Genomic DNA, 13,794 nt, shown 5'->3' on the forward strand with positions numbered 1-13,794 from the left:
GTGTATGGCCGGCATTGCATAAAATTTGAATCTATGCAGTAGACGCTTCAGATGGTCACACCGCTGCCCTTACAACTCCCCGGAGCATCCTCAGGATGTTCCGGGTATTGCTGTAATCACTGGCGATTGTGGCCCCACCCCTGTGTGATGTCACACAGAGGAGACGTGGCCTGCATCAGGCCCACAAATAATGTTATATATATATCAAAATGGCCCTGGGCAGAAAAAAGTTTCCCCACCCGTTTTAGTTCAACCCAAACTTTAATTCTGTTGCGCTATTACTAATTATATTTGTGGACAAACCTTTCTAGTATGTGTCATATCTGGCAATAGGCATACTGTTACTTTGTTTTAGTTTAAAGTTTTTAATCAAAACGGGAACAAATCCATTACCTAATCTGCATGTATGTACAGTATGGATCTATGGATGTGGATTGAGAGCTCTAAGGTCAAAAGGTAGACAATGTCTAGATAAGACACCAGATGTAGACAGTCAATAGGTCGACAGGGACAAACATCTGATGTCTATCTAGACATTGTCTACCTTTTTACTGTAGATCTTTAGACTGGAAGCCCTGGATCTATACCTTTCCTGTACACAGTATCTGTCTGTCCCAGAGAGATAATGATGATAGATCCACATTTAGAACTAAACATCGTTTCTGTCTGCAATATAGGAGCCATTTTAGTGGAGCCAGGAGCGTATTGATCTTCTAGAAGATGGCCGCTGTATTTACATTGGAGACACTTTTCAGATAATATAGATTGTCGTAAGAGGCAAGAACACCGACTGCTCCTATTCCTGCTGCTGTGCTCACTTCCTGCACATGGCAACAAGCTGAAGCTGCTACATTAAGGGAAGTGGAAGGCAATAGCTGTCTGAGGTAAACACATTGTAGTGCACATATACAGGGATGTAACTATGCATGCACCTCATTTTATCATTGGATTATTTTAGTATGATTTCTTCGGGTATTGTTTATTTAGATGAGGTTGCAGTACAGATATATCCATGTAACTTGTTAATAGGTAGCATAATAGAGGTAGACAGGATGTGACTCTCCAGCTGTTAGTAATGTTTTTCGGCATACTATGATAACCTGGTGTGGCACTACAAGTCGCAGTATGCCCTGGCAGTGTGCTGTGGCACTACAAGTTGCAGTATGCCCTGACAGTCTGCTGTGGCACTACAAGTCGCAGTATTCCCTGACAGTCTGCTGTGGCAACTACAAGTCGCAGTATTCCCTGACAGTCTGCTGTGGCACTACAAGTCGCAGTATGCCCTGACAGTCTGCTGTGGCACTGCAAGTCGCAGTCTGCTGTGGCACTACAAGTCGCACTATGCCCTGACAGTCTGCTGTGGCACTACAAGTCGCACTATGCCCTGACAGTCTGCTGTGGCACTACAAGTCGCACTATGCCCTGACAGTCTGCTGTGGCACTACAAGTCGCACTATGCCCTGACAGTCTGCTGTGGCTCTACAAGTCGCATTATGCCCTGGCAGTCTACTGTGGCACTACAAGTCGCAGTATGCCCTGACAGTCTGCTGTGGCACTACAAGTCGCAGTATGCCCTGGCAGTCTGCTGTGGCCCTAAAAGTCGCATTATGACCTGGCAGTCTACTGTGGCACTACAAGTCGCAGTATGCCCTGGCAGTCTACTGTGGCACTTTGTTGCAGTATGCCCTGGTACTCTGCTGTGGTACTACAAGTCGCAGTATGCCCTGGCAGTGTTGCACTACAAGTCGCAGTTTGCCCTGGCACTCTACTGTGGCACTCGTTGCAGTATGCCCTGGTACTCTGCTGTGGCACTTCAAGTCGCAGTATGCCCTGGTACTCTACTGTGGTACTACAAGTTGCAGTATGCCCTGGCACTCTACTGTGGCACTTCGTTGCAGTATGCCCTGGTACTCTACTGTGGTACTACAAGTTGCAGTATGCCCTGGCACTCTACTGTGGCACTTCGTTGCAGTATGCCCTGGTACTCTGCTGTGGCACTACAAGTCGCAGTATGCCCTGGCAGTGTTGCACTACAAGTCGCAGTTTGCCCTGGCACTCTACTGTGGCACTCGTTGCAGTATGCCCTGGTACTCTGCTGTGGCACTTCAAGTCGCAGTATGCCCTGGTACTCTACTGTGGTACTACAAGTTGCAGTATGCCCTGGCACTCTACTGTGGCACTTCGTTGCAGTATGCCCTGGTACTCTACTGTGGTACTACAAGTTGCAGTATGCCCTGGCACTCTACTGTGGCACTTCGTTGCAGTATGCCCTGGTACTCTGCTGTGGCACTACAAGTCGCAGTATGCCCTGGTACTCTACTGTGGTACTACAAGTTGCAGTATGCCCTGACAGTCTGCTGTGGCACTACAAGTTGCAGTATGCCCTGACAGTCTGCTGTGGCACTACAAGTTGCAGTATGCCCTGGTACTCTACTGTGGTACTACAAGTCGCAGTATGCCCTGGTACTCTACTGTGGTACTACAAGTTGCAGTATGCCCTGACAGTCTGCTGTGGCACTACAAGTTGCAGTATGCCCTGACAGTCTGCTGTGGCATTAAAAGGCGCAGTATGCCCTGACAGTCTGCTGTGGAACTACAAGTCGCAGTATGCCCTGACAGTCTGCTGTGGCACTACAAGTCGCAGTATGCCCTGGCAGTCTGCTGTGGCACTACAAGTCGCAGTATGCCCTGACAGTCTGCTGTGGCACTGCAAGTTGCAGTATGCCCTGGCAGTCTGCTGTGGCACTAAAAGTCGCATTATGACCTGCTAGTCTACTGTGGCACTACAAGTCGCAGTATGCCCTGGCAGTCTACTGTGGCACTTTGTTGCAGTATGCCCTGGTACTCTGCTGTGGCACTACAAGTCGCAGTATGCCCTGGCAGTGTTGCACTACAAGTCGCAGTATGCCCTGGCACTCTACTGTGGCACTTCGTTGCAGTATGCCCTGGTACTCTGCTGTGGCACTACAAGTCGCAGTATGCCCTGGTACTCTACTGTGGTACTACAAGTTGCAGTATGCCCTGACAGTCTGCTGTGGCACTACAAGTTGCAGTATGCCCTGACAGTCTGCTGTGGCACTACAAGTCGCAGTATGCCCTGACAGTCTGCTGTGGCACTACAAGTCGCAGTATGCCCTGGTACTCTGCTGTGGTACTACAAGTCGCAGTATGCTCTGGTACTCTACTGTGGTACTACAAGTTGCAGTATGCCCTGACAGTCTGCTGTGGCACTACAAGTTGCAGTATGCCCTGACAGTCTGCTGTGGCACTACAAGTTGCAGTATGCCCTGACAGTCTGCTGTGGCACTACAAGTTGCAGTATGCCCTGACAGTCTGCTGTGGCACTAAAAGTCGCAGTATTCCCTGACAGTCTGCTGTGGCACTACAAGTCGCAGTATGCCCTGACAGTCTGCTGTGGCACTGCAAGTCGCAGTATGCCCTGACAGTCTGCTGTGGCACTGCAAGTTGCAGTATTCCCTGACAGTGTGCTGTGGCACTAAAGTCGCAGTATGCCCTGGCAGTCTGCTGTGGCACTACAAGTCGCAGTATGCCCTGGCAGTCTACTGGGGCACTTCGTTGCAGTATGCCCTGGTACTCTGCTGTGGCACTACAAGTCGCAGTATGCCCTGACAGTCTGCTGTGGCACTACAATTTGCAGTATGCCCTGACAGTCTGCTGTGGCTCTACAAGTCGCAGTATGCCCTGGTACTCTACTGTGGTACTACAAGTCGCAGTATGCCCTGGTACTCTACTGTGGTACTACAAGTTGCAGTATGCCCTGACAGTCTGCTGTGGCACTACAAGTCGCAGTTTGCCCTGGCACTCTGCTGTGGCACTACAAGTCGCAGTATGCCCTGGCAGTCTGCTGTGGTACTACAAGTCGCAGTGTGCCCCGGTAGCCTGCTGTGAAACTACAAGGTGCAGCATTCCTTGGTAGGCTGCTTTGGCACACACATCACAGTAGTCTGCTGTAGGGCTATAAGTAGGGACTACTGTACACTGTAATGTGACAATATATGCAGCTGGGACACTGCTCATCTTCCTTAGATATTAAAATTGGTAACTTTTTAATAGTAGTATTACAATCTTCTAGAATCATTTTATATCACCATCTCAAATACAGAGTGACTCCGATGGTGCAGTATGTTGCTTGGAGAACAGTGATGTGTAGATCCCCCATACTAGAATATTTTGGGTTGGGGGATATTCTTCTATTCCTAAAAGCTTTAATTTCTGCTGTTTTGTTTTCTTTATTGAAGGACAAACTAAACTTGGAAATGGTTTTGAAAAAGAAAAAAGAGCTCAAAGTCGATGTCTTGACTCTTGATGGGCCCAATATTGAGAAGCTTAAATGTAAGTATAGTACATGAGCACTGTGATACCTTAATAAATATATGAATACATTTAATTTTTTTGAAAAATATGCATTTCCAATTTCTTGGTACAGCACTTATTTTGAGAGGGTTTACATTTAAAGGTAAGATTTTAAACAAATTGACAGTTGGCAAAAACAAAAGTAACAAGTACAAGTATCAGTGCGCAGACATATACTGTATATTTTTTGTATTGTCTATTAAACATGTATTTAGCTATTTTCACCACATGTGTGATTTTTTTTCTGCTTTTCAAGTAATTTTTATGTTGGTTATATGATTGTGATTGTAAAATGCATCTACAAAATCAATGTCCCTAATTCCGCTGGGGGACTCTGGGGAATATATGGTGGTGAGCGGAGCCTGGCACTAACTCCTTGGGAGCCTCCGATGGGACCCACCACAGCCGTCACAGGGCTCCTAGAGCGCAGCGTTCTCCTGGAGGCAGGTTGTAGCCAGTAAAGAGTATCCATCCTCAGCAGCGGAGGACGGATCAGAATGCAGTTAGCTGTGGTTTCCTAATACTCCTTTTATACTGGGTCATCATTTGGTTCCAGGCCGATCATTCCTGATCTCCTTCCTCTCTACTCCGTAGGCACATGGTGCACATGTGTGGGGTCTGTTTTTGGGATTCTGTGTGACTGAAAGCTTGAGTGCTGCATTATTGTCAGTCTCTGCACTAATTCTCTTTTTATTGAATTAAGTGTTTGCTTTAACTGCAATAAAGTGCTTTTTGGATGTGTATATCCACTGTCATAACTATATGTCTAAAATCTGCAGGTCTTGTACATTTACATCTATTGCTGTACTGTCCCATCTCTCCACGTACACTATTATGAGGGGTATTCAATATGAAACGTTAACTTCACTGTCGAAGTTAACGTTTCATATCGGAGTTTTTACCTGCGTTAAAGTATCGGGCGCGCTCCCGCTTATACCCGTATTCAATATAAAATTAACGAAAACGGGAAACTCCGAAGTTGGATTTGCGTAAAGTTACGAATTTTTCCTTAAAAAAATTGTAAGACCCCCCTAAAGTAGTAAAAACATGGGGGATCACTATGGGTACCCCCGTTTTAGCCTTTAATTGAAAGTCAGGGATTTAAATAGCCGCAGCAGGTGTTTTTTTCCCGACATTGAAGAAGTAATGCAGAAGAGCACTTAGGTTATTTTTTTCGTTTTTTTAAGTGGTCCCATCAAATTTGGGGTACATGAAAATGGGTACTGGCATATTTTTATGTCCCTAAAGTAAGTTTTAAAAAATTCTGCATTTGTGCACCTGCCGCTATAAATCTATTCTAGAAAACACCTGCCGCATACATACAGAATAGCCCTGAACCTATTTCCCTATTGTTAAACAATTTTTTCCCATTTTTTTTTTTTCACCCCAATTTTTAAATTAATTTTTTCGGGTGTCCCTATTTTTTTTTTTTATTAAACAATTTTTATTAATCGGTTTGCAAGTAACATAAATAGTACACATCTGGGTTGTATACAGTTATACAATAAAGAATGGGCCACAGTTATAAAACACTTGAACATCACAGATATATCAAACCATGTCATCATCAGGGTCAATATATTTGACAATATCATAGAAGATTCCAAAATGAACCAACCATCAAAACTCCCCCCCCCTATTTGTTTTTTAAAGTTTTTTTTGACAGTTCTTTTTTAAATGTCAGTCCCAGGGGTGCGGGCTATTTTTTTTAAGCCTGCACCCCTAAACCCCAATTCTGCACTTTTTTTCGACACCTATTCAATGGTGAAAAGTTATCCCCGTTTTTTGTCAAAGACTTTTCAAAACTGCGATAAGTCTTTGAAATTGAATACGGTGTAAAAGTAAAACCTGCGATAATGACGTCGTACCTCTGATATTAACGCAAAAACGATGTTATTGCACCCATATTGAATACCCCTGTATGTCTGGGAAGGGCAATTCTGTGGGACAATCATAGGATAAGAACGGTGCTGTACAAAAGGTGTTTGCTTGTGTAAAATTCCCTCATGCACATTCTGACTGGGGAGGCCCGTGCAGTTCTTCTTTCCTGCCTGGGGTGTCGCTCTCTTCTCTGGAGCTTTTAGCACACTCAGCTGATGTAACAAACTGCTTAGATACAGACCAGAATGTGCTAGGTGCACCAGAGCAGAGAGCGACACCCCAGGCAGAAAAGACGAACTGAGCGGGTTGTGACAGGTGCAGGGTGCTAGAATTAACACTACAAGTGTATCTCTATCTCCACTGCTGGACAAGTCACCATGGCAAACCTGGCTGTGGTGATGTCTGAATTGTCTGAGCAGCTCACCATCAGAATGTAACAAAACTTAGCTATTCCGGCGCCTGTAGGATGTGCTTTGAGTGACTCTTCCTCATTGCTAGATTCAGGGGCTAGTGATCCGCCTGTCCCTGCGGTTTTCCTCTCTTTAGAACCACCTTGGGTCCAGGGGTTTGCTCACTCTGTGCAGGGTTTGATTCACTTTTCCTCCTCCTTAGAAAAGCTCTTGGTTTCTGCATCCAGGGGTTCCTAGGTCGCACCCCATTCGCAGAAATGTAGACTTCCAGGCATACTTCAGTCCTGGGAGGGTTCCAATTCGAAAGCTTCCTCGCAGGTGTAGGGCGACCCTTTGGAAGATTCGGAAGTGGGTCTTTCCTTGATGACTGAGGATGATTTTTCAGACAGGCAGCAGCATGTGGAGGCTGTGGTCAAAGCAGTGTGAGAAGTTCTGCAGATTTCTGAAGCTGAGACTCCAGTGTGTCTCTTCAAGAGGAAGTGGATGTAGCTGGTTACTTTTCCTGGTCCTTTGCAGTTGGAAGAGATCCTATCCACTGCTTGGTCCCATCTGGAGATAGATAAAAGTGTGAATCCCTGCTGTTGGTGGACCTCTCCACCTCTAGACTGTTCAAGAAGACGACCATTCAGTTTCCTGGGTCATCTTTTCTTAAGGATAGGCCTGATCATAAGCTAGAATCCACTTTGAAGACCATCTATGTTGCAGATGGGGCTTCTCTTAGCCCTTTCTTGGTCTCTGCTTGGGTAAACAAATTGGTAGAAAAATGAGAGGAGCTACTTGGCGAGGAGGTTTGGTACCCCCATGTTCTATTCTTTATTCCTTTTGGTCAAGCATATCCGGGAATCTACCTCTTATTTGGGTGGTGATAAATGCAGGTTTAGTCTGTTTCATGGTTTCTGCTTCAGCAGTTACAGCTTGCCGGGCTCTCTAAATAAAGTCCTGGTAGGCCAATGTGGGTTCAAAACTATCTTTGGAGGCTTTGCCCTTCACTGAGGTTGTCTTCTTCGGACTGTAATTGGGCAAGATCATCACCCTGACAACTGGGGGACAAGAGCTCTTTTCTTCCTTCCTCAGCTCCCAAAGCAGATTCCATCGGGACCTTCTTTAAGCTCCTTTCAACACTCTATTAGGTAGCGTTTTCACAGTTTCAGAGAACAGTCCGCCGCTACCACTGGAGATCATGTGGTGAGAGCCTGTTATCTTCATTTTTGGGACACCTAGTTTCGAACATCTTTTGATGTCTGGCTGAGAGGCATCCTATAACCTGTGGGTTATAGGATAGACCATAGGTTCTTAAACTCTGTCCTCAGGACCCCACTCAGTGCATGTTTACCAGGTCTCCTCACAATCATAAGTCAACTAATTGGCTCCATCTGTGGATCTTTTAAAATGTCTCAGTGAGTAATGACTACACCTGTGCACCTGCTAGGTGACCTGGAAAATGTGAACTGTGTGGGATCCTGAGGACCGAGTTTGTGAACCACTGGGATAGATCTATTGGGCCTTCCTCCTCAGAGATTCTTTACCATGGTTTTTCCAGCATCTCGTCAAACGTCTGGTTTTGAGGAGTGCTGTGCAGATTCTTCTCTCTATGGGTGTTGTGATCCCGGTATCCACAGACCAAGAGCGATGTAGTGTTTTATTCAGGTATTTGTGGCACCAAAGCCGGAAGGTTCTGTGAGACTCATTCTCAATTTGAAGTCTCTGAATGCTCATTTACATCTTCGGAAGTTCAAGATCTAGTCTCTCCGCTCCTTGATGTTCCTAGTGTCCATAGACATCAGGGATGTTTTTCTCCCATTACCATTTGGGTTCCTCACAAATCCCTTCTGCAGTTTGCGATTGAAATGCTCATTACCTATTTAGGGCTCGACCCTTCAGCCTCTTGACCACTCCTTGGAACTTTACGAACGGGATGTCAATTATGATAACGCACCGCAGAATACTGGTTGTTACTACTGTTCTGTACCAAGATGACCTTTTCATCAAGGCCACTTCCTTGGAGTTACTAAAGTCCCATGTTCGGCTGACGGATTGGGTCATCTCACTCTGTTGGATTATCAATTTTAAAAAATCCAACGTTTTCCCATTGCATAGGATGAATTTCTTAGGTATGCTATTTAACACCCTTCAACAAATAGGTCTTTCTGACCCAGGATAAGATTGTGGCAATCCAAACCTTGGATCATATGGTTCTACAGAAGAGGGCAGTTTCGATTCTTCTCTGCATGCATCTCTTGTAAAATGTGGTGTCCTCCTTCAAAGCAGTTCAATTTGGACGGTTCCATTCCCAGGAGCTTTAGTTGGATCTGTTGTCTAAATGGGACGGTCCACATCACCTGCCTCGGATCATCTGTCTGTCCCCTCGGGGTCGACTGGCTGGCCCTCCTCCCTTTGGTGGCTGGATTCCAGACATCTCAGTGCAGGTCATCCATTCGTCATTTTTGACTGCATTCTGATGACCACAGATGCCAGTCTCTGGGGCTGGGTGGCTGTGGCTCTTCAGTTCCTATTCCAAGAGAGTTTGGTCCCTCCAGAAGAGGTGGTTACCCATAAATGTGCTGGAACTCAAGGCTATATTCAGAGCTTTGATGGTAGCTTAGGTTCATCTGCAAGGGTCTCCAGTGAAGGATTGTCAGACAGTGCCATGATTGTGGCATATCTCAATCATCATGGTGGAACAAAGCATTTCCTGGCAAGGAGGGAGAGGGCCACCATCCTGTGGTGGGCAGAACGTCATGTGCCAGTGATTTCGGCTCTGTTCATTCCTGGGTCGAAAACTGGGAAGCCAGCAAGAACTTCACCCAGGTGAATGGTCTCTCCACCCGGACGTCTTTCCAGCTCTGATAGACGGGGTCTCCAGCCAGATATCGATCTAACGGCGTCTCGTCTAAACCACAGGATCCCACTGTATTATGCCAGGTTTCATAGATTCGGTGGCCCTCTCGGGCAATGCCATGTCCATTCTGTGGAACTTTTGCCAGATATAGTTGGAACCAGAGCCGCCCACATAACCTTCATAGTTTCCATATCTAATTACATCTCCTTTCACAATCCACACAAAACCTCACACTTAGTCTTTCTTTCACATCCTCCTTACCTTGGACCAACATTCCTGTGTGACTAGATTATACAGCCCACCAAGAAACTCTGCAATCTGGCTGGACTAAATTGCAATATATAGCACCTATCCTTGTGTATCAATGCCTATTTCCCTATAGAGTGAGTGTGTGTGTGTGTGTGTGTGTGTGTGTGTGTGTGTGTGTGTGTCAATGCCTTTTTCCCCATAGATTGTAAGCTTGCGAGTAGGGCCTTCCTACCTCTGTCTGTCTGTTATTACCCAGTTTTGTTCTATTATGTTTCCAATTGTGAAGCGCAATGGAATATGTTGCGCTATATAAGAAACTGTTAATAATAAATAAATATATTTCCCCACCACCACTCATGTTGCTGTGGATTCTCATCAAGCGGGAACAAGAGATCATTCTGGTAGCTCCAGGATGGCCTCGGGAGGACATCAAAGTCTCAGTCAAAGTCTCGCCCCTTGTAGTCTTCCAGATCTTCTGGACCTTCTTCAACAAGAGTTCTTCATCCAGCCTGCTTTACAATGGATGCATTTAATGGTGTGGCTGTTGAGATAGTCACATTGAGGGCCAAGGGGATGCGGCAGCGGTCGTCCCGATGACGCTAATGGCCCAGAAGCAGGTTTCAGCTCGACGTTATTACTGAATTTGGCTGGCTTATGTAGTTTGGTGGGCGAGAGTATTTTCCTCCTCGTTATATGCCGCACTTACATTACCACAAGTTCGGGGTGAGATTGGACTGCATGGTTTCCTCGCAGTTACAACAACAACTCACCCTGTCGCTCCTAATTGAATTGACCCCTTAAAACGAAATATCAGTTTTACACTGCTCCTAGGAGCAGCTGTGTGTATGTACACTGTATTTAGCAAGGAATGTGCTTACACCACAAAATTCTGCTCTTCTTGCAAACATTTGCACTTCTGCAGAAACCTAGGTGCAACAGTACAAATCTTGGTGTGGTGCATCAGACAACCAAAGTGGATTTTGTTCTGTATCGCATTCGTTCTGCACTGCCGCTGTCCCTATTTGCTGGCATTAGTACAGCAGCTGTTTTTCTTCCACTGGAGGCCCTCTGTGCTTTTGTAGCCGCGTTCATGTCTTTCCATATTTACTGTGAAAATTGCAGAGATACAGATGTGTCCACATACATCCTTACTTCTTGCACGTTAAACAGCCCTTCTAGTTGCGTCATGCCTTGGCGTGACTCTGTAGCTCTGTATTTTCGAGCAACTTTTTACCTTCAAATGCGCCATAATCGCAATGTGATGCGAAAAGGAGGCACAAGCAGCTTCTGCTGATTAAAATGATATGCGGCATGTCTATATTCTGTGTGCGGCTGTGGGTATATCTGCATGCCAAATGTTACAATGTCACAGCCGCTGACACTGTAAACGTAGCATTTCGCATGGATATAACCACAGTTGCACACAGAATATTGGCATGCCGCATATCATTTTAATCAGCAGAAGCTGTCTGTGGGTCCAATTCGCATCAATTTGTGAATAAGATGCATTTGAAGATCAAAAGTTGCACGAAAAAGATGCTCTGCGCTCACATGTTAGGTTTAATGTGCCTTGTAGCACACAGAGGTAAGATGTAGGTGGACACATAGGTAATAATTTGTACCCTAGAGTATTTGCTGCAAAACTATGCCAGTAAGACTCTCTGATTTGCTGTTATTGTGTCTGTAGAATAAAGAGCACTCCTCCCACCAATTCAAACTGGATGCTGTGACCTATTGGGTCATCTATTAATGCCAACAAACACATGAGCTTTAAGCATTTACAATTGGAAATAGGGAATACATTGTTGTTCCCATTATTGATTCAAAATTCTAACATTCTTCTGATCTGCTATTTTAGACCAGTTTTAGCTAAGGGTTTTAGTTATGCTTCTGTGTGTTCCCTAAAGTGTTTGAGGAGGAGGGAGATGGAGTCTAGATACTGTAACATGTTTGCTCTCTTTTTTTTTTTTTTTTTATAGCTTTTACTGATCACAAGGAACACAATTTGCCATCCCTCATCTTACAATGTTTACAGCTGCAAGATGGAGTTCAGCAAATCCATTGCATCAAAAAGGTAAAGATTTTCAATGTGAGACATGCTATGTTGCATGAATTATTGGAATTTAGCTGCTTTTGAAGAATTTGTGCTATTTATATTCTAGAAAGTACATAAAATATTGCCTGGTGTTAGAACATCCACGGGTCCAGACCAACTTGTAGCTAATTGGAAATAAGGAACATTTTCAGGGTCAGACCATCCTGTAGCCAATCAAAGCATTAGAACATACCCAGGGCCAGACCACCTTATAACCAATCAGATTATAACATTTACAAGGCCAAACCGACCTATAGCCCATCAGAGCATTAAAACATCCACAGGGCCAGACCAACCTGTAGCCAATCAGAGCATTCGAACATCCACAGGTCCAGACAACATGTCTCCAAATAGAGCATTTGAGGGTTTATGTTTTAAACCTTGGAGAGAGATGGAGATAAAAAGAATTGACCAGTCAGCTCTTAACTGTCACTTTACAGACTGTGCTTGAAAAATGAAATCAGCTGATTGGTTGGTACTTTGTCGCCATCCACTTTATCTCTCTCCAAGGCTTAGTACTGTTTAAGTCATTGTCTGGCGATCACCATACATTAAGTACTAAGGGATCCTCCCTTATGTGTCTCATTACGTTGTCCTGCAGGGCTGTGTTTGTGCCACCATTTTCTATTTAAATCAAATTTTAATTAAGCTGTGATCTTTTCTTCACCATATGCAAATCCAGGTTTATTTCTGGGTATAATAATTGGTTAATGACATAGGGGAGAGGGAGGGTGACAAACGTTAAGCGATTCATACATTTGATGAAGGTCAGAAAGCTGAGACCTCAGTGACACCACCGATTGTGCGGGTTGTATGAATCCCATCAATCACACACACTGGATTTCTGTATTGCCAGACAGATTAATACTCCATGAGGCCCCAGGCAACCGACTGGTTTGAGGTCCCTTCCGCTCCTTAGTGCCAATGGGGACCTATGCAGAAGCCTAGGTTGCTTCATGGATGGTCAGGCTAGGGCCCGACTGCACACCATTCAGTCACACTGTCTCATCAGCTATAGAAGTACATCCCTCTAACTGATTACTGCAGGGAAGTGCAAAAGATCATGAAGAACTTGGTTAAAGAATAATCACTTCAGGTATTTAAGGCATACTTTCATGTCCTAGGAGACACAACCTCCAAGACACCCTTGTGGGTAAGTTTTGGAGCCACAATATATTATTTTAACGAGGGAAAATTAATTGCTAATTGCTGTTAAAAATGTTTTAATGACAGAGCAACACTTATTATTTTTTAACTACTAAATAGTGCTCACATTATAAAATAATAAATGTTGCCAATACCAAATAATCATTTAATATTCTCTCCCCCTAATATATTCATACACTATTGCCCCTGTAATTTTGCTCTAAGAATTATGTTATCTGTCTCCCTATTCATTACTTAAGGTGCATACACATGTAACGATTTTTTGAACGATTTAACTATAACAACGTCGTTAACGTTCAATCATTGAAAAAAATCAGTCAGTTTCTGAGTTATAACGATGAACGATTATCGTTCATGCGCGTTCCCGTTTGTAGTTCATTCTGACTGACCAACTGAACGATTTTAATTAAGGGATGTTACAAAAATCGTTTGTAGTTCAAAAAAATCGTTCATTACACTTTAAAAAAATCTGACAGAAAATCTTTCAGAAAATCGTTGGTAACAAAATCGTTACTTGTGTATGCACCTTAAGTGGTTGTATTCATTATAAGCTTATGGACCTGTCATGTGTTAGGCCCACCCCTGGCTCTGGACTGAATGTAGTTGGCATCCCGGAGGTCAGGATGCCAGCGGTTAGAATCCCAGTTCCAGAATCCCGACCATGAGAATTAGGGTTAGGGGTTAGTAACTAGAGGGAGGGTGAGGGTTCGGCTGCGGGTGGGAGAGTGTTAGGATGCAGCAGGGGAGGGTTAAGCTGGGTACACACTGGGCGATGTGTA

General features: G+C 44.6%; 1 protein-coding gene across 1 annotated transcript in view; it reads left to right on the top strand.

Annotated features, from left to right (window-relative positions):
• The first annotated feature begins 804 nt into the window (after positions 1-804).
• The window catches only part of THADA (THADA armadillo repeat containing), a 732,316-nt gene continuing 719,326 nt past the window's right edge, over positions 805-13,794 (top strand). Inside the window, 3 exon segments of the mRNA XM_088477279.1 lie at positions 805-884; positions 4,260-4,353; positions 11,733-11,827. Coding sequence (XP_088333405.1) covers positions 4,278-4,353; positions 11,733-11,827 — 171 coding nt within the window. The 5' untranslated portion in view covers positions 805-884; positions 4,260-4,277.

This window comes from Taudactylus pleione, unplaced genomic scaffold, assembly GCF_031769625.1.
Source record: "Taudactylus pleione unplaced genomic scaffold, aTauple2 ptg000201l, whole genome shotgun sequence".
Taxonomy (NCBI): Eukaryota; Metazoa; Chordata; class Amphibia; order Anura; family Myobatrachidae; genus Taudactylus; species Taudactylus pleione.